This window comes from Centruroides vittatus, unplaced genomic scaffold, assembly GCF_030686945.1.
Source record: "Centruroides vittatus isolate TY-2023 unplaced genomic scaffold, ASM3068694v2 contig_549, whole genome shotgun sequence".
NCBI classification, from domain to species: domain Eukaryota; kingdom Metazoa; phylum Arthropoda; class Arachnida; order Scorpiones; family Buthidae; genus Centruroides; species Centruroides vittatus.
The window spans coordinates 1,332,537-1,359,930 of record NW_027122325.1 but is presented as its reverse complement, the minus strand read 5'-3'; the positions used below and the strand labels follow the sequence as shown (position 1 = coordinate 1,359,930).

The window sequence follows — 27,394 nt, the reverse complement described above, 5'->3', positions numbered from 1 at the left end:
TTATTGTTTCGGTAATAAAAAATAACTTTTGTTTAAATATATGTAAATTTTTATTTTAAAAATTTATATTATTTACTATTTATCATTTGATATCACAATTTATTCTAATAAATTTTCTTAAATTTCTATGAAAGTATTTTATAGAGTTCTTGTAAAAACTATTTTTGTTTTGTGATGTTTTTTAAATTTGATGTTAATTTATATATACTAACTACAGCATGGTAAATCCAAGATATGCATTTTCAGAATTTTCAAAATTATCATGTAGGCCTACAATATATATTATCTCACTCATTTATTTGTTTTACTATAAATGTTTACAAACAACTAATTATTAATTTTGATAATCCATTATTGTAATGTAAGCAGTTCAATAGTTACACTTGTATATTCAAAAATAGTACAGAAAAAAGTTAAGTCAAAAGAATAAATGGCATATAAAAATTCAAAAAGTATGTCTGATAAGGTTTCAATTTACATAAATTTTATTTTTATTTATTATTTTCCCAGATTAATTCTAATAGTTTCATTCACTTTTTAAAACATTTCTTTTAGGTTCTGCTAAATGTTGGTCATATATTAATTTTTAAAAATAGGTCACTTTTGGCAAGTATTTTTAAAGAGTTTACTTTTGCTGCTATAAGATATATCCAGACTTTATGGTTTTCCTTGGAATTGCATGTTTTTCTGACATATTAAAAATCCTGATACATATCTTTATACATTTCCTTAGTCAATACAACTTTAAAATATTATCACAAAAAGTAATTTAGGAGTACAGTAGAGAGTCGTAAATCAGCACCCTGGTAATCGGAATCGCCGGTAATCGGCACGATTTTCAGTCGGACTGTGTTGTGCTGAATCGAACGTTTTTGATACTAAATTTACTTCTAAAGTATAATTTTCATGTTTTTATATTCTTCAATATATTTATTTTGTTTGTACAAAATAAAGAAATAATTTTTAACGATACAATAGCCTCGATTAATATTATAAAAATTTTTGTTAGGCTTAAAATCGATGAAAATTCAACACGAAGCAACACGCAACGGAGAAAAATTTGAACATCAGACAGGTTAATATATTTTTTCGTACATAGACCGTAATCGGAACAAATCCCTAATCTGAACAACCCCAGTCCCCAATTGATTCCGATTTTCGGTTCTCTACTGTATATTCATATTTGTTACTAAATAATATATGTATAAGTAATAAATAATTCAGTGAACTATTAGAATATATATACTTCATATAATTTACTGTTTTATTTTAATAGTTATAAGTAATATATAAAAATAAACAATGCATAGATGTGTAATAACAATAAGTGTTAGTGATAGAAATATAATATTTTCAAAAAAAGTACATAAAAGAAATTAAATTGTTTCATGTTGCTTATCATACTATAATGGAATTCAAATCTTAATCCTAAAGATACAATTCAATGAAGTTAATGGAAACACTTTGTTATTAATCAAATTTTGTTTTGTTTCAATGTGTAAATGCTTGAAGACAGTTCAAGTCAATGCTTCAAATCTTAATCTTAAGTTCAACTTTATTTGAAATATACATTTTTTATTAGTACTGTTGTTTTATTCTTTTTAATAATTTCATTCATTCAGTTGTCTATTTTTAGAAAAAGTACATTTTCTATGCAACGTTTTGAAATTGAATGAAAGAATTTTAAAATTGAAAAATTACTTTAAATTTGAAATGTTGTAAAAACTGTAAACATTCTTCATTATAAAAATTTATAAAAAATGTTGGTATTATAATATTTTTTAATATGATTATATAATTTACTGTTAAATTGTATGTTTTATTAAATTTTTATCTTAAAGAATATTATTATTATTGTTTTTTTCAAAGTTTTTTGGATAGTATTATTTGTACTGTTTAAAATGTAAATATTTGTGAGGATTAGACTTCTCAGTTTATTTCTCTAGACTTAAGTCAAGAAAATGTTTTATGAAATAATGAAAATATAGATAGTAAAAGATGATAAGTAATAATTAGAATACTAATAATTTCTTATAATTAATAAAAATTTATTAAAATTATTAATATAGTTGTCATTCAGTTATTATTATTTCATTACATTGCTTCAATGAACATGGATAGAAATTTAATATTTTCACAGCTGGTACTATACATGTGTGCGTGATTATGAGTTATATCTTTTGTTATATTTAATCTACGTTTTAAATTAATACATTGCAACTGAATTTATTTAATTACTTATTATATTACTTTATGATTATAAGATTATAATTTTTATATTTCAACAGTAATTCAGTAAACAGGAATTTTATAATTCAAAGTTATAACTTTGAATTGATAAACAGATTTTATTTTTTATAAACAAAATTATATTAATTTTTATAACAAATGTATAAAGTTCAATATAACTCAGTTTGTGTCCTTTTAATCACAGTTTGTATGTGATTCAGGAGAACACATCAACTTGTATTTAACTTTATGAGTATGATGAACATTTGTTTTGCATATAAAAATTGTATGAAAATTTTCAATTACTGCTTTTGTATCGATATCTAAAATTTTAAAGACAATTTATGGATACTATTTTAAAATTTTAATAACATATTTCAGGATCTTTACAAATTGTAGTTGCAGCTGGTCCATTTACTGCAACTACTAATGAAGGTGCACTCTCTTATCAACCTCTTTCTGATGTGTTGAATTATGTAAAAGAGTATAAACCACATATTTGCATATTGGTATGTTTATTATTTAATATAAATTATAATGTAAAAATGAGTTATAATACTAGAAATAAAGCAAACTCGTATTTCTAGTATTATAACATCTTTACAAGCTATTTTTAATATTTACATTGTACAAAAATTAATATTTTCAGTTTGAATGCTTATTTTAAAAGTCTTTAATATATTATCTATTATCAAAGTAAAGAAATAATAGTTTTCGTGACACAATTAAAAAATATTCTTTTTATGCGGTCAACAGGGACCGCATAAAAAAAGTCTCACATAGAAAATAACTCAAAACCGTACGAAATAGAATTTAGTGACAACAGATGTCAGCACTTGACTGCATCGTCTGGTCTATCGTCTGTTTTACATATTTTTGTCCAGGTGGTGTTTTGTTGACTTAAAAAGTAAATTATTTCATTTTTCGCATATTCATGCAATAATATTACTATAATAAGTGCATTTATGCTATAATAAGTTTATTTAGCTATAATAAGTCAACGTAAGACATGACGAATCGCACGAGACTAGTCGCCAACTATACCGCACAAATTAAAAATTCGCATTAAAAAAATCGCACAAATAAAAATCGCACATAAAAAGAGCGCATAAAAACAGGTTTGACTGTATTATAACATCTTTACAAGCTATTTTTAATATTTACATTGTACAAAAATTAATATTTTCAGTTTGAATGCTTATTTTAAAAGTCTTTAATATATTATCTATTATGAAAGTAAAGAAATATTTTTTATATTTTAACTTTGAAATGACCACTAGCTAAGATATTAGTTATTGTTTTAGATTACTGTTTGTCAAAACAACAAATTCATTTTTATAATACATTATTTGTATTTTAATTTGTATTCTTTATTTTCTTAATGAACTGTAATAAATTTAGTTTGATATTAAAAGTAATTACAAGTAAAACAGCAAAGCCATTTTTGGGATGAGACTATGTCTCGGAGAGCGTGAGCAACGCATGCACAAATCTCGCACTCATGCCTGTTTCTAGAAACAGTCTCAGCATTTCCTATTTTCTTTTGACCCAGTTTTTGGTCCTCTGACTACCTACAAGTCTGGTTTATTTTATGCACACATGATTTGGGTACCAAATACTCTGTGTCAAATTGCAACTCCTGACATGTACTTCTTCATACCTCTAAGGTGTACAGCAGTGCAATTTTAGAGATGAGACATAGTCTCGTCTAAAATTAATAATTAGCTGAAATTTTTTATATATTTATACCATGTTGAGATTAAACCATAAGTCAGCTGTGCCCATGGATGAAGATCAGATTGAAGTCTTGGTAGCATAATACAACTGCACTGCAAGCAAGAGTTGTGGGTCTCGGCCAATTATTTTTTCCAGACTATTCTAAATTAAAAATGTATTTATTTATAATTTAAAAACACAACTGTACACCAAGCTAGTTATTAAACACAAAAATATTTAATGTAACAAAATTCTCATCCATATCAATCAGACATCCTCAGGTTATATAATCTTATTAAGGAACAGAACACCAAATTGAATACAGAATTGAAATAAAACTTTAAAACTGCTAAGGGTCAGGCATGTTCCCTGCATGATGAATGTTTATATAAAAAAATAATTGAATGAACTTTACATAATTAATAAAATAAAAATATTTCCATTAATAAACTTGATAGGGCCATGAAAAATCAGACTGCCATCAACCTCATGGAATCTGATAATTTTTCAGTAGTGTAGAGGGCATTGTTTAAACTATTGTAGGATACTTTGTGTATGCTCTCAAGTTTGTTAATGGAAATATTTTTATTTTATTAATTATGTAAAATTTATTTGATCATTTTTCTATTTGTATACATTCATCATGCATGGTGCTAGCCTTTATAACTGCCAAAGTTCAGTAGTTTTAAAGTTGAATTTAATGTTTTCTTTCTTTATGTAATCTGAGGATGATATGGACAAAAACGTTTATTATATTAAATATTTTTGTGTTTTGGTGATTTGGTGTACTGATTTGGTGTACTGGTATGTTTTTAGATAATATATACCAGTTCTTTAGGTGTTTAATTTATTTATAATTATTAAATTTATTAAGAGATAGCAGCCTAACTGCCTATTGCTAGCCAAATTACTCTGCTTCAGATCATTAATTAGCATGAATACAGACCAATAAAAAATTTGACAAATTGTTTGGCAAACTTACTTTCAGATGAACATAATTTAATTTAATAAGAAAATCTTATTAAAAAAATAAGTTGAATTGTTATAAAAATGAACCGTAAGTTAAAGTATCCCTCTTGAAATAAAACTGCAGTTAGTCCCAGAAAGTAGAAAAAAATGCAGTAAGCAACTTATTTTGTTATGTTTATAGTGTTGTTATAAATTTCAAACATCAAGTATATATATAATAGAAATATGTAAGCCTATAAATAATATGTCATAAAATAATGTAATTTTAGAAAAATTATTATAATTTTAAATTATCATTTGTGTAGGGTTTTCAGATAAAAAATATAAATAAAGTTTATTTTTTTGTTTTATCATAAAATTCTTTGGATTAATTATTCTATACTGAAGTTACCACAGGACAATTTCATTTCATATTTAAAAAATACAAAATTTTATTTTGTGGAAATGGCTGTATAGAATAATTTATCTAAAAAATTTTGTAATAAAATAAAGCATGAGATAATATGTTTCTTCTTTGGATTTATTGTGTAAATTATGAAATATCAATAATTGAAATTAATGTCAAATTATTAAAAAATAATTATTATTTCATATCAGATAATTATTTTCTGCTTGTTGTAAACATGCTATATAAGAAAGAAAGCAGCTTCAGGAAACAAATAATTGAAAATTGTACTCTTGAACTGTTTTTATGAAAGATCAAATTAGCTATGTAAATGTAATAAATATATTTAACCCAATAGTTATTTCAAGTACTAAATGAACAGCCAGATTCTTTATCAGGCTATTAGACTAATTACTAAGCCTTACTCATGTCAAATTGCTTAGTAATTATTTAGTCTTATAGCCTGATAAAGAAGCTTGCCATTCATTAGGTATTTCAAATTAGCTACATTTGATAAGATGAATTACCATAGTTTTTTAAGAGAAAGGTCAACATTGATTGGTAAGAAAGTATTGACCTGTATTTGTTATAATCACAATTTATTTAGCACTTTCTCTAAAGTTAACAATAGTTGTTTTCCATTTTTTTCTTATTTTTTTCAAATTGTTCAGATTTATATTATGATTACAAAATAAATATTTAATATTTTTAATATTAAATTATTTTGTTGAATCAATAACTATAATTTAACAGCTTTTGTGATTTTTTTTTTTTTTTTGTTTATACATTCATTTTGAAATATATTTCTGTCTTATATAAGTTAAATAATATATTTATTTGAATTTTATATTCAAATGATAATCTTTAGTGTATTATTTTTTATTGACTTTATATTTTTCTAAATGTTTAAACTGATTTATTATATCTTAAGATTTTTAATAGGTTGGACCATTTGTAGATAGTAAACATGAAATAATTGAGGTATGTTTTTACTTATTGTTTTATATTTAAAATTATAATAAATAATAATAATAATAATGGTAATATACAGTATAAATATATTTACATTCAAAATGCTTCAGAAGATGACAGAAGTACAGTTTTTATGTTAAACTTATAATATAACATCTTTGAATGAATGTTTTAACTTTTATTTTTTTATTATTATTAAAAGTAGTAACATTTTATTGCTGCATATCTCTTTTGAAATTACACTGGTCAGTAGTTGAGTAAAACATAATTTATGTATTAACAGCAAAAAACTCCAATTTGAAACAATAAATCTTAAAACAATTTTTGTCTGTTTAAGACTCAAATGTTGCTGCTAACAAGTGGCAGCTCAGTAACCAAGACAAGGTCACACTTCTTTGATTTGTAAATTCTTTTCACTTTTTTCCTTGATTTTAATGTATTTAACATAAATTTCCAACTAATGACAAACATTGGCTCACTGAAACAACTTCTGATCTGAGTAGTTCATTGTTTTGAATTCTTTTACTCAATAGAATTGTTTGCATTATCCACAGAAGTTTTTCTAGTATAATTAAATGTGAACTCTTATATTGTGATTGCTTTATCCTCATTAGCCAATAATCTATTGTTAACTATTCTTTCTGAGACAGTACATTTGATGGGGTCAATTTTGCAACATTTAATTCTGAGAATGTGTGATGGAATAGAATAAAAAATATGTTCTAGATAATTGAGTATAGACTTGTAAATTCCAACCTAATAGATTGGTTGTGGAGTTGCTTATCATTTCATAGTATTTTGAATACTTTTGGATTCTGTTTGTGAGGCCTAAATTTTTTGCATCCTGCCACTTCTTTATATATCAATTTTTCTAATTTGTTCAAAAATATCCTGTTACAGTTAGTGATGGAAAAAGTCATCCAATATAAGAAGAGTGGCTTAGCACATTTGATTCTATTGACACATCTGCAGGCTGTAATCCAACTTTAATTCTTACTGATTCAGAATATTTTGAAGTCCATTGGCTGATGGTGTCCATTGGCTGATGGTGATGCTGTTGGCTGAGTGGTCCCTGAAGTCTTTGACTCTTGATCTGGGCACGATCAATGTAAATTTCATTCTTGGTATTCTTTCAACTTACAAAACACAGAGTTTTTTTTTCCATTATAATTTTCTTTCTGAAATGATATCAATCCTACTGCAAATTAGATTAAACAAATTGAATATATGTTATGAAGGTAAAATAATATTGCTTTATTTTGATATTTGTTTTCTCTGTAAAAAAGATAGTTTATTTTTTCACATAGTATTGAAATGTGAAGAAATTCAAGAACTCAGGAAAAGATATTTTGAATCCCTAATTCTACCTGATAATCACTGTTATAAAAAACCTGAATAAAAAAATTTATAATTAGCTGTATAAATTTTGTTAAAGTGATTTCCAACAGGATAAATTGACATATACTGGCAGTTTACAGCATTAATTCCTTCATTTATTCACTTATTATATTAATTTATTACTCATATTGTACTTTAAGACTTCAAAAACAGTTCATATTAATTTGAAATGTTCTATACTATGTTTTTTGATTTGATTATGTTTTTGTTTTTCTGTATGTATTTATGTATATACACAGTAGAATCTTGTTTCAATGGATTGCTTGGATCACCAAAAATATCCATTGTTCTGAAAATTTGCTATTTTGCAAATAATGGATTTCTCACACATCTAAGAAAATATCCATTATTCAAAAAAAAATTGTTTTTTAAATTGAAATTATTCAGTCTCTTGATTTTTTAAAATTTTATTTATTCTATAGAAACACGTATGTTAGAAAATTGTATATTATGCCATTTGTGTTTACGACAAAGCTGACAGAAATTGTATACACCGTAAGCATAAAAAGAGGCAAATTGCATATGCTCATTAGCACTTAACTTCACAATTTGTTAAAATCTTGTCCATCTTGGTTTGTTTTGATGCCACTTTTCTGCCTGTTGAATACAACCATCATTTGATACAGCAATATTATGTATAGCTTGTTTGTTTATGCTGAAAACTCATTAAGAAGGTCTTCATGATTTGGAAAGACTTGATGTCCTTGCTAAATTTTGGCACTACACTTGGGCCAGCATCAGAATGTTCACCAGGTGGCTTCTCCTCAATTGTATTAACCTGCTGACTCTTTTCATACAATTCTTTAATTGTACATATTCCAGATGTATCAAGTTCATCATTGAACTCTACAAATTCCGGGAAACATCCAATTATTAACTAAATGTTGAAAAAACACGAAGTTTACAATAGATGGGACTGAAAAAAATCTGTTATTCTGAGTTATGGATCTGCTAAAAACAGGTAAAATTGTATTGATTTAATGGGAGCTGGAAAAAATCCATTATTTCAAATATACATTGTTTTGTGATCCATTAAAATGAGATTCTACTGTAATTGTTAAAATGCTTTATATATCCTACATAAGGGAATTATCCTAAGTCAATAAATATGAGACCCACCAGTAGCCAAGCAGTTTCGTTCCCTGAACACTGGAAGTTCGGTCATGGGTGTGCACCTCAACAGGACAGACTGGCTACATGGAATTTTCTGAGTTTTCTCCACATCTGTAATGCCTGAATAGGGGCCAGTTACCCTTAAAAAGGCTTCCCGGAAGGCTTTCCCGTATGCAGATTGCCCAAATGTTGTGTTGCCATAACTTAATAAATAAACAATAAGTTTGATTAATTGACTTCTTTGTTTATCTTGTAAGTGGAAGGGAAAAATTTTTAATGATTCTTTTATCTATTATACTTTTTTGTGATCATTTTTTGATGCTTTGAAGGAATTGATGAGATGCTCTTCAATTGATGCACTGAATTTTAGTGTCAGCTTAAATTTGTATGACATGTACTGTACAGTACCATAGAGAATTAGTGGGATCAAGTCAAAGAAATTTTTAATCAAACTCAAATATAAGTGTGACTGGAATGTAGATCAAGAGTGAGTTTTTATCATTTTAAAACTGGAAAAAACATTAACTAATATTCAGGCCATTACAATAAAATACTTAGCTTAAAATCATCTTGACACTTTTTTATGTTTAAGAAAAAATTGAAATGAAACACTGGGGAAGCAATAGGTGAACTATTATGAAATTTTTATGAATAGTCTATAATGTGAATAAAGAGGCAAAGCTAATGGAATGAGCAAGTGAAGCAAGCAGGAGGTTGGATCGCTTATAGTGGCCAGGTGAAAAAATAGAAATGACAGCATCAGGAATTGATAAATAATCATAAAAAATTATTCAAAAGTTATGAATAACATTTATAAAAATTTTTTGCCTTGTGTTTTTTCCCTCTTATATTATTATGGCTTTTCATTTCATAAGTTCATCTGTATCTTGTTTTATTCAATGTTTTATAATCCAAACTTGCTGCATAAATATATAGTTCTATTTTGTACAAGTTTATTGAATCTTCCTCTTTATATATTATTTATTGGATTTTATTCCATTGTATAATTGAATCTCCATCATTTTTAACCTTCTTTTGCATATATTCTTCCAATATCCTTCAATTCTACATTTTAAATTCTTTTACTTTAGCTTTTTGTTCTCTGATAGCATTTTTTACAGCATTTGATTCAATAATTTTATTATTCCAAAATTTGTCTTTATTTGCATGACCATTTGTATTAAAATTAATATTTTTGATTTTTCAATAATGAATATTTGTCAGGAGAGATGCTAAACTTTGATCTTGCTGTTAGCTTTGCAGAAATTTCATTTTTAACAAGTTTAAAGTTTTGTACATAACATTCACTATATTATTAGAGTTTGTAGGGAGCTAATATTCTTTACCATATGTTTCTATTTTACAAAATTATTTATTATAATTGCATTGACAATTATAAAAGAAAAGAAGTATTCTAGAAAGAACAAAAAGTTCTTTCTAGAATACTTCTTTTGTTGAATTACATATTCATAAAGAAATGTTAAAACAGAATCTATCAACAGCAAAAAGTTTAATAATTTCTTCTAAGATATCTTTTTCCTTTTTGGCAAAATACATTAATAATGTTTGCATTTGTTTATCAATAAGAAACTTCATTATCTTTAATTACTCTACACATACAGATTCCTTTATCAATCGAGTCAGTCACTTTATTTATAGAATGTATCTTTTGTAAATGCAAATTAACTCACTTATGACCAGTCTTGGCACAGTAATTTGGGGCTACACTTTTTATATTTTTTGCATGCACTTTATTGGAGTTAATAAAATTTTGCTTAACAATAATTTTAGATTAGACGTTGAGGATTGACATCTGAAAATTAAAATTAGGCAGCAAGCATAATCCACACTATGGATAATACATGACGATTGTGTGACCGGAGGGTCGGAGTCTCTTTGACCCCTCGTCAGGATGTGACACCACCGAGTCGATCGAGACTCGGAAATCGCGACGCAGAGTTCTTCCGTCGCGTGAGCGGTCGCGAGTGAGCGGGTACGTTTGCGGTGGAGATGGAGGTAGGAGAACCGAGGAAGTGAGTCACTCAAGACACCAGCTAAATAACAAGGCTAATTTTAATAAGGGAGTATAACAAAAGTACAATAAGACGCATCGCTAATATGGATGTATTTCTAGATACGCGGAGAGAGAGAGAGTTTACAAATGCTTCACGAGTTGATAAATACCTTAGAGTCTTGGAGCCGGCGTCGGGTATCCTTGCGATGATACGATCCACAGAGAATCGCAATTTGAAGGAACAGTTCACAAGATAATCCGCACTATGGTCTTGGTATAAATCCACAAGGGTCTTGGTTCGGAAGATGGCGGGAAGAGTCCGGATTATTGTCCCGATAACTAATCGACGACTGCCGGATTCGTCATCGTTCGTTCGTTTTAATTTTTCACTCGGGTTTTTTCCATGAGGGTCGGGTGTCCAATACGTAAATTTCTTCGAAAAGTTCCTGGTGGCATACGTTCCGAGGATGGGTCATCCTCAACGAGGAAGCAAGTTCGTGGGAAAAAATTTTTTTTATGGGTTTCGAATCTGATCTTGTGATAAAAATGGTGGAGGAAAAAAAAATTCGAAGTTTTGATTGAACACCTTCGTCCTTTTGCCCGTCACAATTGGGTCTGTGACTTCAAAGTGTAAATATCATACTATAAGAGTAAATATTGTCATTCTGTATTCAAAAATATACTCAAGAATAAGAATGATTTAATATGATGATTTAGTGATTAAGATCATTATAATTTTTTATTTTTGATGCAGTAAGAATTAAAATTCTAGGATAATATTAATTAATTCCTTGGATTTTCAAAGCTTATAAAAGCTTTTGGCATTTCAAAAGATTCCAAGATCCTAGTTCTCTTGGAAAGAAATTTTAATGTTAATTAAATATTGTAGTATGTGCCAGATGTCAGGATGAGCAAGAATGATCAGTTTTCAGTTGGAATTTGTAATGTTTCATTTATAAAAATGCTTTTTGTAGGCAATATAAAATAGCTCCAGTCAGGAATATAATCATTGGTTATAGTCAAATTATAAGATCTGGTACTAAGATATAAATTGTATATTAATTTGTTTTAAATATGGCTGAAAATGTTAGAGATTAAGTGATTAATGCAATTTTTAAGATATTTTTGGAGTGTTTTACTATTCAGCATTGCATTTCTCAGCAGTTGTTATATTTATAGATTTATTTTTGACAAATATTAATCTAGTGTAAATAAACATTTAAATTAGAAATGAAATTAGAACTTTATATAAGTTATTTTATTAATTTATTTACATTTATTTTATATTTTATAAGAGAGGAAATTTTTCTATAACTTTTGAAGAAATTTTTAATCAACAAATAGAAATTATGTTAGAGTCAATCAAAGGGTAATTATTTTAATTTTTTTGTAAATATTTGTTTTATTATAATGAAATATAGTATTGATATATTAAAAAACTAAATTAATATTATTTAAATCAAGTAATAATTACATAAACTTTCTGCAGCATAATAATAGTATAATTTGAAAATGTTTAGAAAGTAATAATAAATTCTTCTCTTATTTTAAATAACTTTTTTGGAAATTTTATAGTTATTAGTATTTATCTAAATGATTGTTTAGTTAGTAAATAAATGTAATAATAATAATAATAAAAGAGTAAAAATAAATGTGGCATAAAGCAATGCTAGTTGTTTCTACTGAACATTATGTAAGACAGACCAGATAAATATATATTATCAATTTATTTATTTTTATAGAATAAATACCAAAATAGTATTGATCCCATCTTTAAGAGATATTCATCATTATGCTGTATATCCTACTCCTCCATTTAATATAAAATACAAGGTATGCAAACTTTAAAATTAATAAAAATGATATTCGAAATGCAAACATTTTATCATCTCTGTTTCAGTTGATAAGCAAAAAATCTAACTTAATTTCAATTGATAAATTTTTTCAGTCTGAACAGTTAATATGTATGCCTGATCCTTGTGTAATGAATATTGATGGAATTGTTATTGGTATTACATCTACAGATGTTTTATTTCATATAGGAAGAGAAGAAGTCACTTTGTAAGTAATGAAAATAACATTTTAATTTTGTTTTTTTATATTAAAATTTTAGATTTAAGCATTTTGAATACTAAAAATAACTAATACTAAATATAAATGTATTTTTATCTTCTTTAATGTTTTTCTTCCACAAAAATTCAAAATGTTGTAATTGGTATCATTAAAATTATCAATAATTATACTATTAATAAATCATACCACTGACACTAATAATCAGCAAAATGAACAATTTTTACTGTAATTAACATTTTCTTCCATATATAATAGACATTGTCAGGTTTACCTGATAGAAGATAAACGGAAGAACAAAAAAAATTAATATAATTTTTCTGTACTTGATTACATGTTTTTGTTACCGGACGGTCAGTCAGCACCTTCTTAGTGCCTCATCAGGACTGACACCACCATGTCCCGATTGACACAGAAGCTGAGACAGCATGTTGATTCGGTCGCATGAGCGGCCGCATGCACAGGCAATCAGATCCAGGATGGAGATGGGTTGAGAGACATCATACTGAAAGAGAATCACTCGGATACCAGTTTAACAACTAATAATGATTTAATTTCAAAGAAAACATGATAAAATTTACAATTTTGTTAGACATTAGCTTTAAGAGGCCTACAGACAAAAAGGTTGCGCGAGAGAGAGAGTTTACATGGCGATAAATACCTGTAGTTGAAGGATCTGGTTGTAGTCTTGAAGCAGTAGAGGATGGAAGCAGTAGAGGATGAAAGCAGTTCTGGACAATGTATATCTGACTAGTCAGCGAGGTAAATGTCCCTTTCCAGGGGGAGATTTGGTGTTGATGGAATCTCGAATTATTTGAGGTTTTGACGATGAAGTTATTCCAATTCAGAGGCAATTCTGAGTCGATAGTATAATTTGTTTTGGAGGCACAGAGTATTAGTTGAGAAACTGGCGACGATTATCCTTAGGGTGGCAACTTCTTGACTCCAGGAAAACTAAAACGGCGACTGACTCTTTGGCCATTAATTATGCTATTAGCATGATATCACCCAGCTAAGAGGTCAGCAGGTTACAAGAATGCATCATTTTTGCCATTGAGAAAGTGTAAGTGGAGATTCTCTCAGGTAGTAGATGACAACAATTATTGAATAAGTATGATGACATCGACAACCAGTTTTTGTTAAAAGTTGGATTCTCATTTTTTTTTTTCACTATGATTGAATGCATATGAAAAGCAGTGTCTTTGAAATCAAGCCTGTATTATCTTGACAACATGTAATCTTGTGTAGTCTTCTTGAAAAGTGCAGGATTTTCTGGGGAACAAAACCATCCTAGATGACCTAAAACAGATTCCAAGGATGTCTTTCAAGTATTCTGTGTTGATGCTATTATAAGAGCAGTTTCCGAAGGCTTTTTGCTGACATGCATCTTTTTGCACAACTCATGCAAAACAGTCTGTGTTGTTGGCCTTATTTTCCATTTGAATAATCTTATGCATATTATTTTCATAGACAATTCAGAAATATGATTTGTCTAGTCATAAAATTTGCTTACATTTCTTTGCAAACTGATTTTGCTGAGTGCTTTGTGATATTAAGGCTCAATATTTGTTTACCAAGTATGAAATGGTTTTACTTTATCCCATTCTTTTGATGTATCTTTTCATCATGAATACATGTATTGTTTTTTTTAACTCTGTCACAGTCCACTTCACCAAATCTAACAAAGTCACATTCTATTTTATATAAATATACCAACACAATATCATTCAGTCTGTAGAATTTAGAATCTGTTTCTAGCTTATATACATTGTTTTGTATGTAGATTTCCGGTACATTTAGCATGGTGTACAATAGACTGAACTGTAGGCATAAGACATTTTAATTCTTTGAAGATAACCTTGGTCCTCTTCATGCTTAAATAAAATTATTAAGATTGTCAGAAAGTGCCTTTCCTTGGACATCTTATCAAATTATGAACATTTATGTTATGTTTATCAGCTTGCAAATAACTCTGCTACAGATTCTCAGTAACCTTCCTTAAATATATACTGCCCAGTAGAGTCCTGTACAACATTAGCAAGCTGGTATGAATTATTATGCATGCTGTAGACCAATGATGGGCAACCTCCGGCCCGCGGGCCAGCTACGGTCCGCAAAAAGTTTCTATCTGGCCCGCAAGATCTTTAGAAGAATTATAAATAAATATTTTTTGATGTAATTTGTCTAGTTAAATTGAATATCAATCTCTTAAGCATTGTTCCCGAATATTTTTGTGTCTGCATTGGAATGTTTTTGATACTAGATGTCGCTATTCGTCATAATTTTTATATTAAAATGAACTTTTAAAATATAACTTTTTTTGTTTTTATATTTTTCAATATATTTATTTTGTTTGTGCAACATAAAAAAATAATTTTTAACGACACAGTAAACACGATTATTATTTATTAAAAAAAAATCGTTAGGCTTAACCTCGACGAAAAATTCAACAAGGCATTGCAGGTAAGGCCCTTACCTGTGACACCTTATTGAATCTACCCTCTCTTTGAGATCTATTTGTGCAGACTAAAAAATTACAGGTCACAAGAAGGCGTCAATTAACTACTATGGCCCGCGGAAAAAACGTAAAATTTATTCTGGCCCATATTATAAAAAAGGTTGACCACCCTTGCTGTAGACTGTGTCACCTTGAATTATTTGAGTTTTCTTAGTAATTCCTGATTATTTTCTCATAACAGCTAAGTGCTTATTCCTTCAAGCCCTGGGGAATCCTAACCATAAATGTTTAGTAACCCTTACCTTACAGGATTTGAATCTATAGCAATTTGGAATCAGGACATGAACTTCTTTGCATTTGACTTTGAATGACTTTGTGTTGTAGTTATTGTCTGTTTATTGCCATGTCTGTTTTGAGTTTGTGATGATGTAGCAAATATAAATGATTTAATTCATTTTGTAAGTCTTCTTCATATGCTGGCATAATATTCTAACCTGCCCTTCAGTGGCTGGATTGTCACAGAAGTGATTTGGCTGAGTTGTTATGTTGTTCATTTTTATGATTATGACTGAGATTATGATGGAGTAGCCATATTTGGAGCACTGCTGCATTCATTAATTGTGACCAAGAGAGACTAGCAGAATTTTCACACATGAATTGCGTAACCCTTGAACATGAACTTTGCTTAGTTGAGTGGTGATGAACCCAATATCATACTGAGAATGTGCTACACAACCATTTCAATTTTTTTCACAGAAGTGAGTGTGCTTATACACCTGAAGCCAGGTTTTTGTAAATCAGTTGTTCTTAACAGAAAGAACAGACACTGATTATAAGTCCCTCTTTGCTTCATTTTTCCTATAGACCTTACTGGCGTGGTGACTGGGAGGTTGTAGTCTTACTGACATTGTTTTATAATTTATTGAAATTTGTAATCTATGATATAAATTTTGTACAATGTATTCAGCTTTTACTTTTAGAACATAGTTCTGCATTATTATTATTTTTGTAAATGTCATGCTCAAACGATACTGGTTCCAAGTGCTAAGCCAGACTAAAGTCAAGGCATAGCTACCCAAACAATAAAAAACCTCATTCAGTGTAGAGCTTTTTTTGTTTCCAGTAATGTCTAATGATAAACCAATGTTTAAAGACAAATGTTTTCGATCTAGGCAAGATGTTCCTCAGGTCTACATAAATAGAATGCATTTTGGAATGTTAACAAATTTAAAAAAAAAACTTTTGAATACATAAAATACAAAAAATTGTGTAGTATCAATGTAACTACAGGAAAAGGGAACAATGATGATGCAAACACAAAGGAATCGCATCATTGTGATAATATACTGGATACATCAATTTTTTAATATTTTTAATGTTTATTTTTATACTTCTTCCTGTACTTTTTCTATAGTTACAATTAATACTGTGCAGTTTTTTGTATTTTATGTATTCAAAAATTTCGTCTTTCCCAAAATTCATTAACATTCCAAAACACATTCCATTTTATGTAGACCTGAGGAAGATCTTGCCTAGATTGAAAATGTTTGTCTTTAAACATTGTTTTATCATTAAACAGTACTGGAAACAAAAAATATTCTAAGTTGAATGAGGTTTTTTTTTATTAGTATTACTTTCTAGTCTCATTTGGTATGAAGTTATTTCTTCATGTACCCAAACAATGCTACATTAAGCTTGTGTGCTTTTGGTATGCATGTCGACATCTGGAAATTTCCTAACAATGTGACACGTGTTCAGTATTGCAGATTTCTGTAGTGCCATATTTATGTTTTTATTAAGATTTAATGTTCCTAGACATTTGTGTAGTGTATGTGTTATAACACCAGTACAAAAGAGGACTACAGGTACAATAAATACCTTATCCATTCTCCACATCTGTCTTATTTCTTGAGCAAGTGGAGTGTAATTGTTAATTTTTTCAGTGTGAGCACTTTTTATGTTATGAATGTTTGGAACAGAGATGAGATGTCTATTATATAAGTGATCTTACTGCATTTGTCAATGAAAGTGATGTCAGGTTTATTGTGATGAATTGTTTTATCTGTGATTATGGCTCTATATACAAATATAAACAAATCATTTAACTAAATTATAATTATTACATTTAATATGAGATGGCACTTAATGCCTTCCTTTAGTGTCAAATTTATTTGTAATTTATGATTATGGCTCTATTATAGTATATTTTGTGTGGTATTGTTATTATTATTATTATTATTACTCAAAATTTATTTTTAATATTTACAATATATGTATAAGTATATTCAAAACTTTTATTCCAATTTTTGTTCAAGTTATTTTCGAATTAATTCAGTTATGTCTTTCAATGTTTATATATATGCAGCATAAATCATTAAAATTTAATGGATTGTTCTAAGATAAATTTGAATTTAAATGTAGTTGCAGTAAAAACAAAAAATCACGTCATTTCTGTTTTGTCGTTGTAATCAGCAAAATCAATACTTTTATTACAAAAACTTAATGATTGGCATAAATGATTATTTTCTTATAATTTAATAAATCTTAAATACAATGTTTTGCATTCTGCAATGTACAGTACTTTAGTTAATTTTAAGATAGGCCATAGCATCTGAGGTAAATTGATTTTCTCAAATGTGTAAGTAAATCAAAATTCTAAAACTTATAAAATTACTTTTTGAATGTGGTATTGACAAAATTCACTGGATAATGTTATCCATGGTGGATGACATTTTCCATCACAAGTTAAATATACCAATTTACTGGATGGTGCAGTGGCGTAGCGAGGCAGATGCAAGGGGGTGTATCATGCACCGGGTGCCACTTGCAGAGGGGTGCCCAAATGGTCTCCAAGACAAACTATGTGTTTCTGGAGAGGGGAGAGGGGTTCCAATAAAGTGTCGGGCGCCAGTTATGTTCGCTACGCTACTGAGATGGTGTAGAGCAAAATTCAAAGTTTGACAAATATTTGGTAAGTTAGGATTATGTTGCTGCAACAGTGAGAATTTAAAAACTTCTATTTTGAATTTAGGATAATGAAAAAATTATTAGATTAATTTATCTAATAATTTAGATGAAGATTCAGTCTTTATGAAAAATGTTGTAAAAAAAGAAATTTTATAATTCAATAAAGCTTAAATAGTTTTAAGTAAAGATCAATTTTTTCACATTTTCTTCCATTATTTTTGATTAGTTATGGCTAGTATTTTTATATTCTATTAATTATTGTATTATGAATTAACATAATTAATATTATTATATATTTTAATTAATTAAATATATAATGAAATTTTATTTCGTTTTAATAGCCCATCGACCATGAGTGATCGACTTGGTCGTCTTTGTCGCCATATACTTAATCAACAAAGGTTTGAAGTTTTAATTACAATAATATTTGAAAATTAAATTTCAGTTTATATTTAAAATTTCAAATGATTAAAGTTGAAATAAATTATATTCTATGGACATATGTAATACATTTTTATTCAAGTTATTTAAGTATAATTACTTCATTCAGCTTATTTGGTGTAATACTTAAGATGAAAAATGTTAGTTTTGTTTATAAGCATTACAGCAGATGGAAGCAATCTTAGTGATGCAGAGGATACTGCTTAATATCTCAATTCTTAAGGTGTAAAACTTGACGCAATGAACAATGTGTTCATTGCCAATTGTAATTGATTCCTTGTGTTGCTTCTCACATGCAGTGTGATACTGTCTTTCAAGACATCGAATTTACATGTTCTTAATAAACCACACTTTTTAAATGTCCTGTCAACCAAAAATTTACATGGATTTAGATCAAAATATTTTTTTATAGAAATGTCTTCTGCATGTCCTGAAATGTCATCATGTCAAATTTAGTTACATTTAGATTTCTAAACACCTTTTTGTGTATTCAAACACAATTATCAAGTAATAAAATAAATTTAACAAATAAATAAAATTTCTTTATGATGCAAATTTTATTTGCTTTTACATAATTTTCTTTTATAATTTTTATTTTTTTAAATATAATACTATGCTGACATGCAAGGCTTGAAGAATTTGTTTGATTAAAAAGCAATCTTATATTTTATGAAGAATTTTTTTAAATTTTTTCAGTTGTTTAAGTTTCTAAAATATTAGTTGGCAAAGGCCACATTTTGTAAGGTTTATTTGAATTCTTGAGATTTTTACTATTTCCAAAATTTTTCTGTGATTCACAAAGGATTACGATATATAGATTGCATGCTATAAGTTTAACATAAATAGAAATTTCTGTTAAAATTTTGAAGATTACTTTAAACTGACTTATTTATTTATTTTAGAATTAGTGTATATTACTTGATTTAAATCTAAATTTTAAATTCTTATCATACTTCAAATAATATATTGAGTGTAAATTTTCTAAAGAATAAATAATTTTTCTTACAGTTTTTATCCACTTTATCCCTCAAATGAAGTCAATATAAGTTATGAACACTTGGAATTATACGCAAAATTAACAGTTTCGCCCCATATTTTAATTTTGCCTTCAGATCTAAGACATTTTATTAAGGTAAGTTACAAATTATATTGTTTATCAAATTAGAAATTATATAAATAAAATGCATAGTTATAAATTATTGATTTGTTTATTATGAATATTATGTCTTATAAATTGATTATTTAATTAACAATCTTTTGCTACATTACATTGATTTTGCTTATACAGTGTTTAATTATTTAGAGATTTGTCTAATGTACTCTGCTTGTTTGGTTTTGTTATGTGAGGAAAAAATTTTAAGATCCTCACAAGCAAAATCATAGATCTATAAATACTGTACTAAAACTTGATAAAAATTTAACAGTATTATTCATGTAGTGATAACACTTGTCAAAACTTACTGTTTGCTACAAGCATGGCTACCAGGTAATCATGTAAAAAAACTGTAAAATTTATGTTTAAAGTTACCTAATGTCATGTGCATAATGATACATAAAATTTTGTACATTCTTTTTCAATATGCAATTAAATGTACAGAATTTTCAATAGAATACACTTGAAAAACTTCTTAAGTGAATTCATTTTCTGTTCTAGAGAATAATTTCAGTTTACTAGTAGGAAATTTTCTTAAATGGGAACATTTTATGTGGGAAAAATTTGGAATTTTTAAAATTAAACTTTTTACATAGGGATACTTCTAATGCAGGAATTTCTTAATTGAGTTTTACTATTACTGAAAATAAATAGGCCTGGTTTCAAGAATATGATGAGTTTTAGAAATAAAATTATTTTCAAAACCTATAAACTAATTTTTTTAATGAAATTTGTATACATGTATTGACAGATATTGCTCTAGATATCATAGAATGTTTATCATAAACTTGACATTTATCTTGTGAAAAAAATTCTTCAAAATATAGTAGTGCCTTATAACTTCATGGGGCCCAGGCAAATTTGAATTAAGGGCTCCTGTTTATGGTGTTGACTTCAGACATTTTTATCCAGGGGAAATGCTTTCTTGTAAGAAATTGGTTATACACATAAAGCAATAATTAAATTATATCTTCACAAGATTTGATGAGATGTTGATTATACATGTGTAATGTGTATATATGATGTAAATATAAAACAGAAAAATAAAGTGTGATTTTGAAATTTGGAATTGGAATGATTGTGATTGAAAACTACAATTTTAAACTTTAAAATGTAAATTTAAAAATAAAAATAACATACAATTAATTATAAATTAGAAAGTTATCATTTAAGAATGTTAGTTTGCAGAGAAACTAAAAGATATGGTCCCAAACTGCTTTTACTGCAAAATTTTTTAAGTTTATATTTTATTGTATATGTAGTCAAACACTGCCAAATTTTATGAATTTATCACATGTGCAATTTTTCCATTAGACAAGGCTACAGTATTTAGTTGATTATCATCAGCAACAAGTAGCAATTAACTAAGTCTGCTAAATAAGGTTGGGTGATGTAAGTATACCCTCAATTACAGAATTTGAGTTTCAGACAGTGAGGCAAAGTAAAGATTACCTGATTTTAAAAACCAATTGTTGGAATAACTTACCTGGTTCCATAGCAACAGGTTGTGAATAGAATTTGTTGAGCTGAATTATGTTTCTTAAAAATAATTCCTTCTGTTGTAATAGCTAGGATAAAATCAAATGTTGGGGTAAAGTGTCAAAGCTGTGACAGTAATCTTTCATTTGTATACACACTTTAGTATGCTCCACTGCAAGTATGGCTGTAGCAAATGAAGTAATTATGATACATTAGAAAGCAACAGTAAAATCAGTTTTATTTATTGCAAATTAATGGTGTTTTTCAGGGTCACACAAATGGTTGAAGAAAAATTTGCCTTGTCAGTATGTCATTCTATGCAATGTACTGTACCAACAAGGCAATCATTAATACCAGATCTTTAATGTTATCCACTCTACAGACAGGATGTCGTTGTTAAATAGCCTGGAAGCATTGATGGAGTTCTGCAAGTTGGTATGAGGATTTTGGGGTGTGTGCCAAAGGAATTTTTTGTCCATCATTTTTCATCCATTTTTCTGGTTTTTCATCTATAGTATTCTTTGTTAATGTCACCCATACAATCTTCTGTCAAGTTTTCAACATCAGTGATGACCTGTTCAGGTTTGTGGAATAGTGGAGGAAAAGCATACTTGGAGCTATATTTTGTGGTCTCTATAGGTTGTTTGAGAGGTAAAATTCCATTCCAACAAATAATATTATTTTGGAGCCTGGATTGCTTGCCTGGAGACTGCTTTTGTGAGAGCCACGATATCTTATTTTCATGTTTTCTACATAGTCTTAGCAATAATGATTCTGTGAGATTTATAACTCCAGTGTTTTTTGGTATAGAGCAAAGCCAGATCTTGAGAATGGATATCATTTTCCAAATAGATTAAATCATTTAAAAGGAATACATTCTTCTCGTAAAACAAATGACTTTTCTAAAACACATCATTCTTACTGTTGATAATAATGACATGCACTGGATGGGGAGGTGGATATTAAAAACAAAAGCAGGGAATATATCTTCAGAATGTCAACATATAAAAAAGTCCAGTTTGGCCAATATTGTGCAAATTCAAACTACAATTTTCCTGTATTTCTTGGCTGGCATAGCCATTATCAGCATGTAAACAAAGAAGAAATTAGATAATAAAAATATTAAAGAAATGAAAAAACCAACTAGAACACAATCATCTCTCACACAGCTGGAAAAGCTGGAGATAAATAGGGTTTGTAAGAAAATAAGGCCATAAATTTCAAAGATAGCAACACCCTTCCAGCATGGAGATCTCTTTTTGAAGTCCAGAAATAAATACTACACAAAACATCAACATAAAATAACATCATTTGATATTGATGTTATGTGTAATATTTATTTCTGGACTTACCAACCAATCAGATGATGACTCTGTTTAAATTATGACATTTGATTCATCTGGGTTGTTTGTCATTAAATATTTTTTCATCTTTTGCTGGAGATTTTGGTTTTTTTTAGTTTTTAATTTCTTTGATAGAATTTCATCATAGTAATTTCATTTTGTTTTAATGAGCTAACATCTATAAACAAACCAGTATTTATACAAATACAATTAATACAAAAGATATAAAATAATAATAATCAATGTAGATTAAAATAAAGATTGTAGTAAAGCACTATATAGAACTTACAGATTTATCTATGATTGTGAATATATGGACCTGGACGCTTCTATCATGTAAAATTTGTAACATTTATTTAAAAGTCTTTCAAAAAATTGATAATACCAATTAAAAAAAGATTTTTAATGGAATGGATATAAAAATTTAAGTTAAAGTTCAGTTATAAAACATAAGACTAGTGAAAAACCTCACCTTTTTTTCCAATACCCACATTAAATTAGAGCCAAGACTACTTAACCTCACAACACACCAGAATGAATATAAACAATGCAACTCGCATTAACCAGTTGACTGGTGTGCATATGATTAAAACTTGCATTTTCATAGCCCCTTCTGGGCTCTTCTTCAGGCTTATTTTTTATTCAATGAAAACATTCACAAGTTTTAATCATATGCAACTGGTCACTGGTTAATGTGAGTCGTACTGTTTACAGAGCCAAGACTTTAAAATACACAGCTATTTTATTTTTTTGTTTTTATAAGCAATGCATTTCGGATTAAATATTCTTAATCTCTGTTCAGGCTTCTGATATAATAGTCATTTAACTTGTTTTACTGCTGTGTTTTTTGAAGTCTTGATCTCTGATTTAATACAGATATTGGAAGAAAAAAGACACGAGGTTGTCACTAGTCTTATGTTTTATAACTGAATTTTAACTTAAAATTTGTAATTTCACATTGTATAAGTGTCCAAATTTTCAGATTAAATGAACATCTTTTTGCTATTTACTGACCAATGATTCTCTTGACATTGCTGTCACAGGCTCTTCAGCCATCTTAAGATGAATGTTACTATGAAAATGGACGTTTTCTCCATTTTTAATGTCTGTCTAACTTTTGAAAGGGCCATAGTTATAAGCCAACAACTACTGGATTATATCAGGCTATTATATCACAATTATTTTAAATTAATTACTAAATAATTTGTCACTGGAGGGAGGTGTTAGGTATCATCTCTTATTAGATTTAATAATTATTTAGTAATTAATTTAAAATGATTGTGATATAATAGCCAGATATAAGCCAGTGGTTGTTGGTTTATTACATATATACATCAGGTTTGTAGATGTTGGTTTATGGGCCATAGTTATTTACACTTAAAACTTTTGCCTTATGCCTTTGAAATCTGGCTTCTAGAGGTCTATGGGTCCTACTTATGTAGAACTCGAACATATACTTATAGTCTACAGATATCATATAAACTTCTAAAGTTTGTATTTTGGAACTGCTCTAATTTCAACCAATTGATATATTGTAGAATTTCTTGACACAACTATTATTATAATTTTTTAGGAATGTATTTTTTGAGCAGTTCTGTGATCCTTAGTTTTATTACTCTCACATATGAAGATTTGTTAGTTGCATTTATTACTTCTAGAGTTTAAATGAATTATCTTTAAGCAATTGAAGTATCTCCTTTTCAATTTAAGGATGTATCTTAGTGTTTCATTTATACAGTTTAAGGAGACAAAAGTATCAAATATATTGAATTATTTTATATTTTTTTATATCTTTCATATTTGTTTTATATTACTGAAATTTTATTTGTGTATCTTTAATATTAAATTGTTGAATTGAGTCAACTTACTTAATAGTATAAAAATATTTAATCGAATTTAAGTAAGATTGTTTAATTAAATTTGGAAATTTAATTAATACAATCACTTAATAGACTGAACAATTTTGTGTTATTGAGGAATTCTATTCAAAAGTATTAATCAAATTATATCAAAAATTTTTTCTGATCATGAGAATTTTATAAAACTCTGAAAATATTTTAAGAATAAATTCAATTTTAATAAATTAAGTCTGTTGTATAATTTTCTAAATATGTTTTTTTTTATTTAAATTTTCCTATAAGAAGAGATGATGATTTATTTTCATTTATAGTTCAAAATGATAAATCTATGACTTCATTCATTATAAAATTTTCCCTCAGTTTATACTATCATATTAATTTTTATTATTGTTGAAGTTATTGTTATTTTCTCAAATATTCATAAGCATATGCTTTTAAATAACTCAAGTGATTGATTACTAAAAACACAGTGTCATCTTTGATTTTGAAAAGATGCAAACTTCTTAAATATGATATGACTTAGTGAGTCATTGTATAAAAAATATTATTAAAAAAATCCTTACTGAATAATGTTTATAGATATTTAATGCTTAGATCAAGAAACATTATTACATGCTAAATTTTATTGTTGTATTGTTTTATTTACTTTATGTTCTATTTATTTATTTTATTTACAATTAAGAAATCTCATGTGACAACAGATTTCCTCATTACATCAACATAAAACCTTGAACAGATAAAATACAAAAGGGGAGGGAAATACTAAAAGCAAACAACAGCAGCATCAACAATTAAAAAAAAGCATGCAGATACAAAAAAATTTTAAAATTATAAAGTATATGCTTATAAGACTTAATATTGCAAATTAATTATGATATGTTTTTCTATATAATATTTTACAATAAGAATGATTTTTTCTTTTTATTTACAAACATTGCATTTAATTTTTTAATAAGGAATTGCATCTCTTGTTGAAAAATAAGCTATAGTTCATTTTTATAAGGTACTCTGTGCAATTTTTCATTCTCTTGCTAAAATCAGGAATTTTATTGATCTGGAATATGATTACAGTATGCTCATCTATAAGTGTTGATATTATTTTTTTAATGGCTTGCAGGAATTTATGCTGTGGAATTATAAAAGAACATTGACAAATGAAAATGAAGTGAATTATTTGATTAAATCAAAATTCTTAAATATCAAATATAACTAGTTTTGAAACTTTAAATATATTAAAAACTGAAAGATGTTGATATTTTAATTGTGTTTTAATTCTTTATTAATCAAGCAAAAGAATTATATATACATACATAACCAATTATAAATTTTTAGTTTCAGCATTCAAAATTTTAAAATTTTATTTACATCTTTAAATTATAACAATTTAATTTTCTATTTATATCTGGAAATAACAGATGGAGCCACATTCTTAAATTTGGTAGTTAGAGAAATTTTATATTTCTAGAAATAGGTTTGGTAAAAATTTTATTTGTTATATCATTTAACTAATATATTTTTATTATAAAATGTAATAATTTTAAATGTACACTTAAAAACTTTACATTACATGTAATTATTTTGAATATTCATTAAATCTGCATTGAATGTTAATTATGTTGAAATTCAATTTTCACTTTTAAAGAATTACTCTAAAAGTTATGAAGCTTGTATTATTAAAAAAAAATTATTTTTCTGCAATATTAATTCTGTTTATAATTAATATGATGTAAGGTTAACATGATAGATGAATGTCAATCAATAATCAATAGTGAATGTTAGCAATTGCTATCAACTGATGAATATTAGTCATATGTGTCCATTGATTTACATTAATAGGATGGTTCATCTATTAATAGGTGTAGCTACATTAATAAAATGTATTTTATGATAAATATTTAATCAAATATGTCCTTATATTTATGGAAGTGTATGCATGTTTGACTTCCTTTAACATAATATGATTATATAAAATGAATTAAAATGTATAATTATGTAAATTAATATGTAATAACAGTTTAAAATGATGATAATTCATTTTAAAGCTTTTCAATAGCTTTTCATGTTATGCAGTAAAAATTTAAATTAATGTAAAATAATATTCAAAGTTAAATTTATATTCAACATTTATTTAATAACTTATCATTTTACATTGAAATGCATCTTTAAAAAGACATTTTGTTTTTAACTTTTATTATTTTTGAAAAGCATTTAAATAGAGTTTATGATAGGCAAAATAAAAATGTCAACTTCATTTATAAATCTAGAGGTGCAAAGAGTAGTTAAAATATGCAAAAAGAAAATGAGAAGTTTTATGCTCATGTATAAATTATAAAAAGTTCATTTGCATTTACTAGTACTTTTAAGGATGAATAATTTGGAAATAAATTTGATCTGTATGAAATTTATAAGTATCTATTTTATTTATAAATAAATTTTATATAATTTTAAATAGGATGTTAACGGATGCTGCTGCATCAATCCAGAAAGATTAACAAAAGGATTGGTAGCTGGAACTTTTGCACGTATCCAAGTGAATCCAATTGGTGAAGAAGAATATGAATCTACAAATGGATCATTAGTATCAAAAATAATTGCTGAAATAGTGAAAATTTAATTTTATACTTTTTGAAACTTTTAGAAAAAAAATAAATTAAATGACATATTTAAGTAAAATTTTTGAATTATTTTATTTATGTATAAATACATGATTTTGTTTTCAATTAAATTCTTCTTTAGAATAGAAAATGTTGACTAGCATGTTTTCAATAATTACAATTTTCTTTTTGTGATTTGTGTTTGTATTTGTATATCAAAATATAATTTTTAAT

At 27.1% G+C, this 27,394-nt stretch overlaps 2 protein-coding genes across 3 annotated transcripts in view; one reads left to right on the top strand and one right to left on the bottom strand.

Moving 5' to 3' along the window:
- The window catches only part of LOC136978699 (protein FAM50 homolog), a 335,477-nt gene that overhangs the window by 42,480 nt on the left and 265,603 nt on the right, over positions 1-27,394 (bottom strand). The gene's annotated exons all lie outside the window — the stretch shown is intronic.
- Positions 1-27,394, top strand: part of PolA2 (DNA polymerase alpha subunit B) — an 83,323-nt gene that overhangs the window by 21,628 nt on the left and 34,301 nt on the right. Inside the window, exons 10-17 of one of the 2 annotated variants that reach the window (XM_067274463.1) lie at positions 2,611-2,738; positions 6,242-6,280; positions 12,092-12,165; positions 12,539-12,629; positions 12,745-12,857; positions 18,633-18,692; positions 19,741-19,864; positions 27,019-27,180. In XM_067274463.1, coding sequence (XP_067130564.1) covers positions 2,611-2,738; positions 6,242-6,280; positions 12,092-12,165; positions 12,539-12,629; positions 12,745-12,857; positions 18,633-18,692; positions 19,741-19,864; positions 27,019-27,180 — 791 coding nt within the window. Of the gene's footprint in view, positions 1-2,610; positions 2,739-6,241; positions 6,281-12,091; positions 12,166-12,538; positions 12,630-12,744; positions 12,858-18,632; positions 18,693-19,740; positions 19,865-27,018; positions 27,181-27,394 lie in introns of those variants that run through there. The other variant, XM_067274464.1, reaches the window with a different exon arrangement.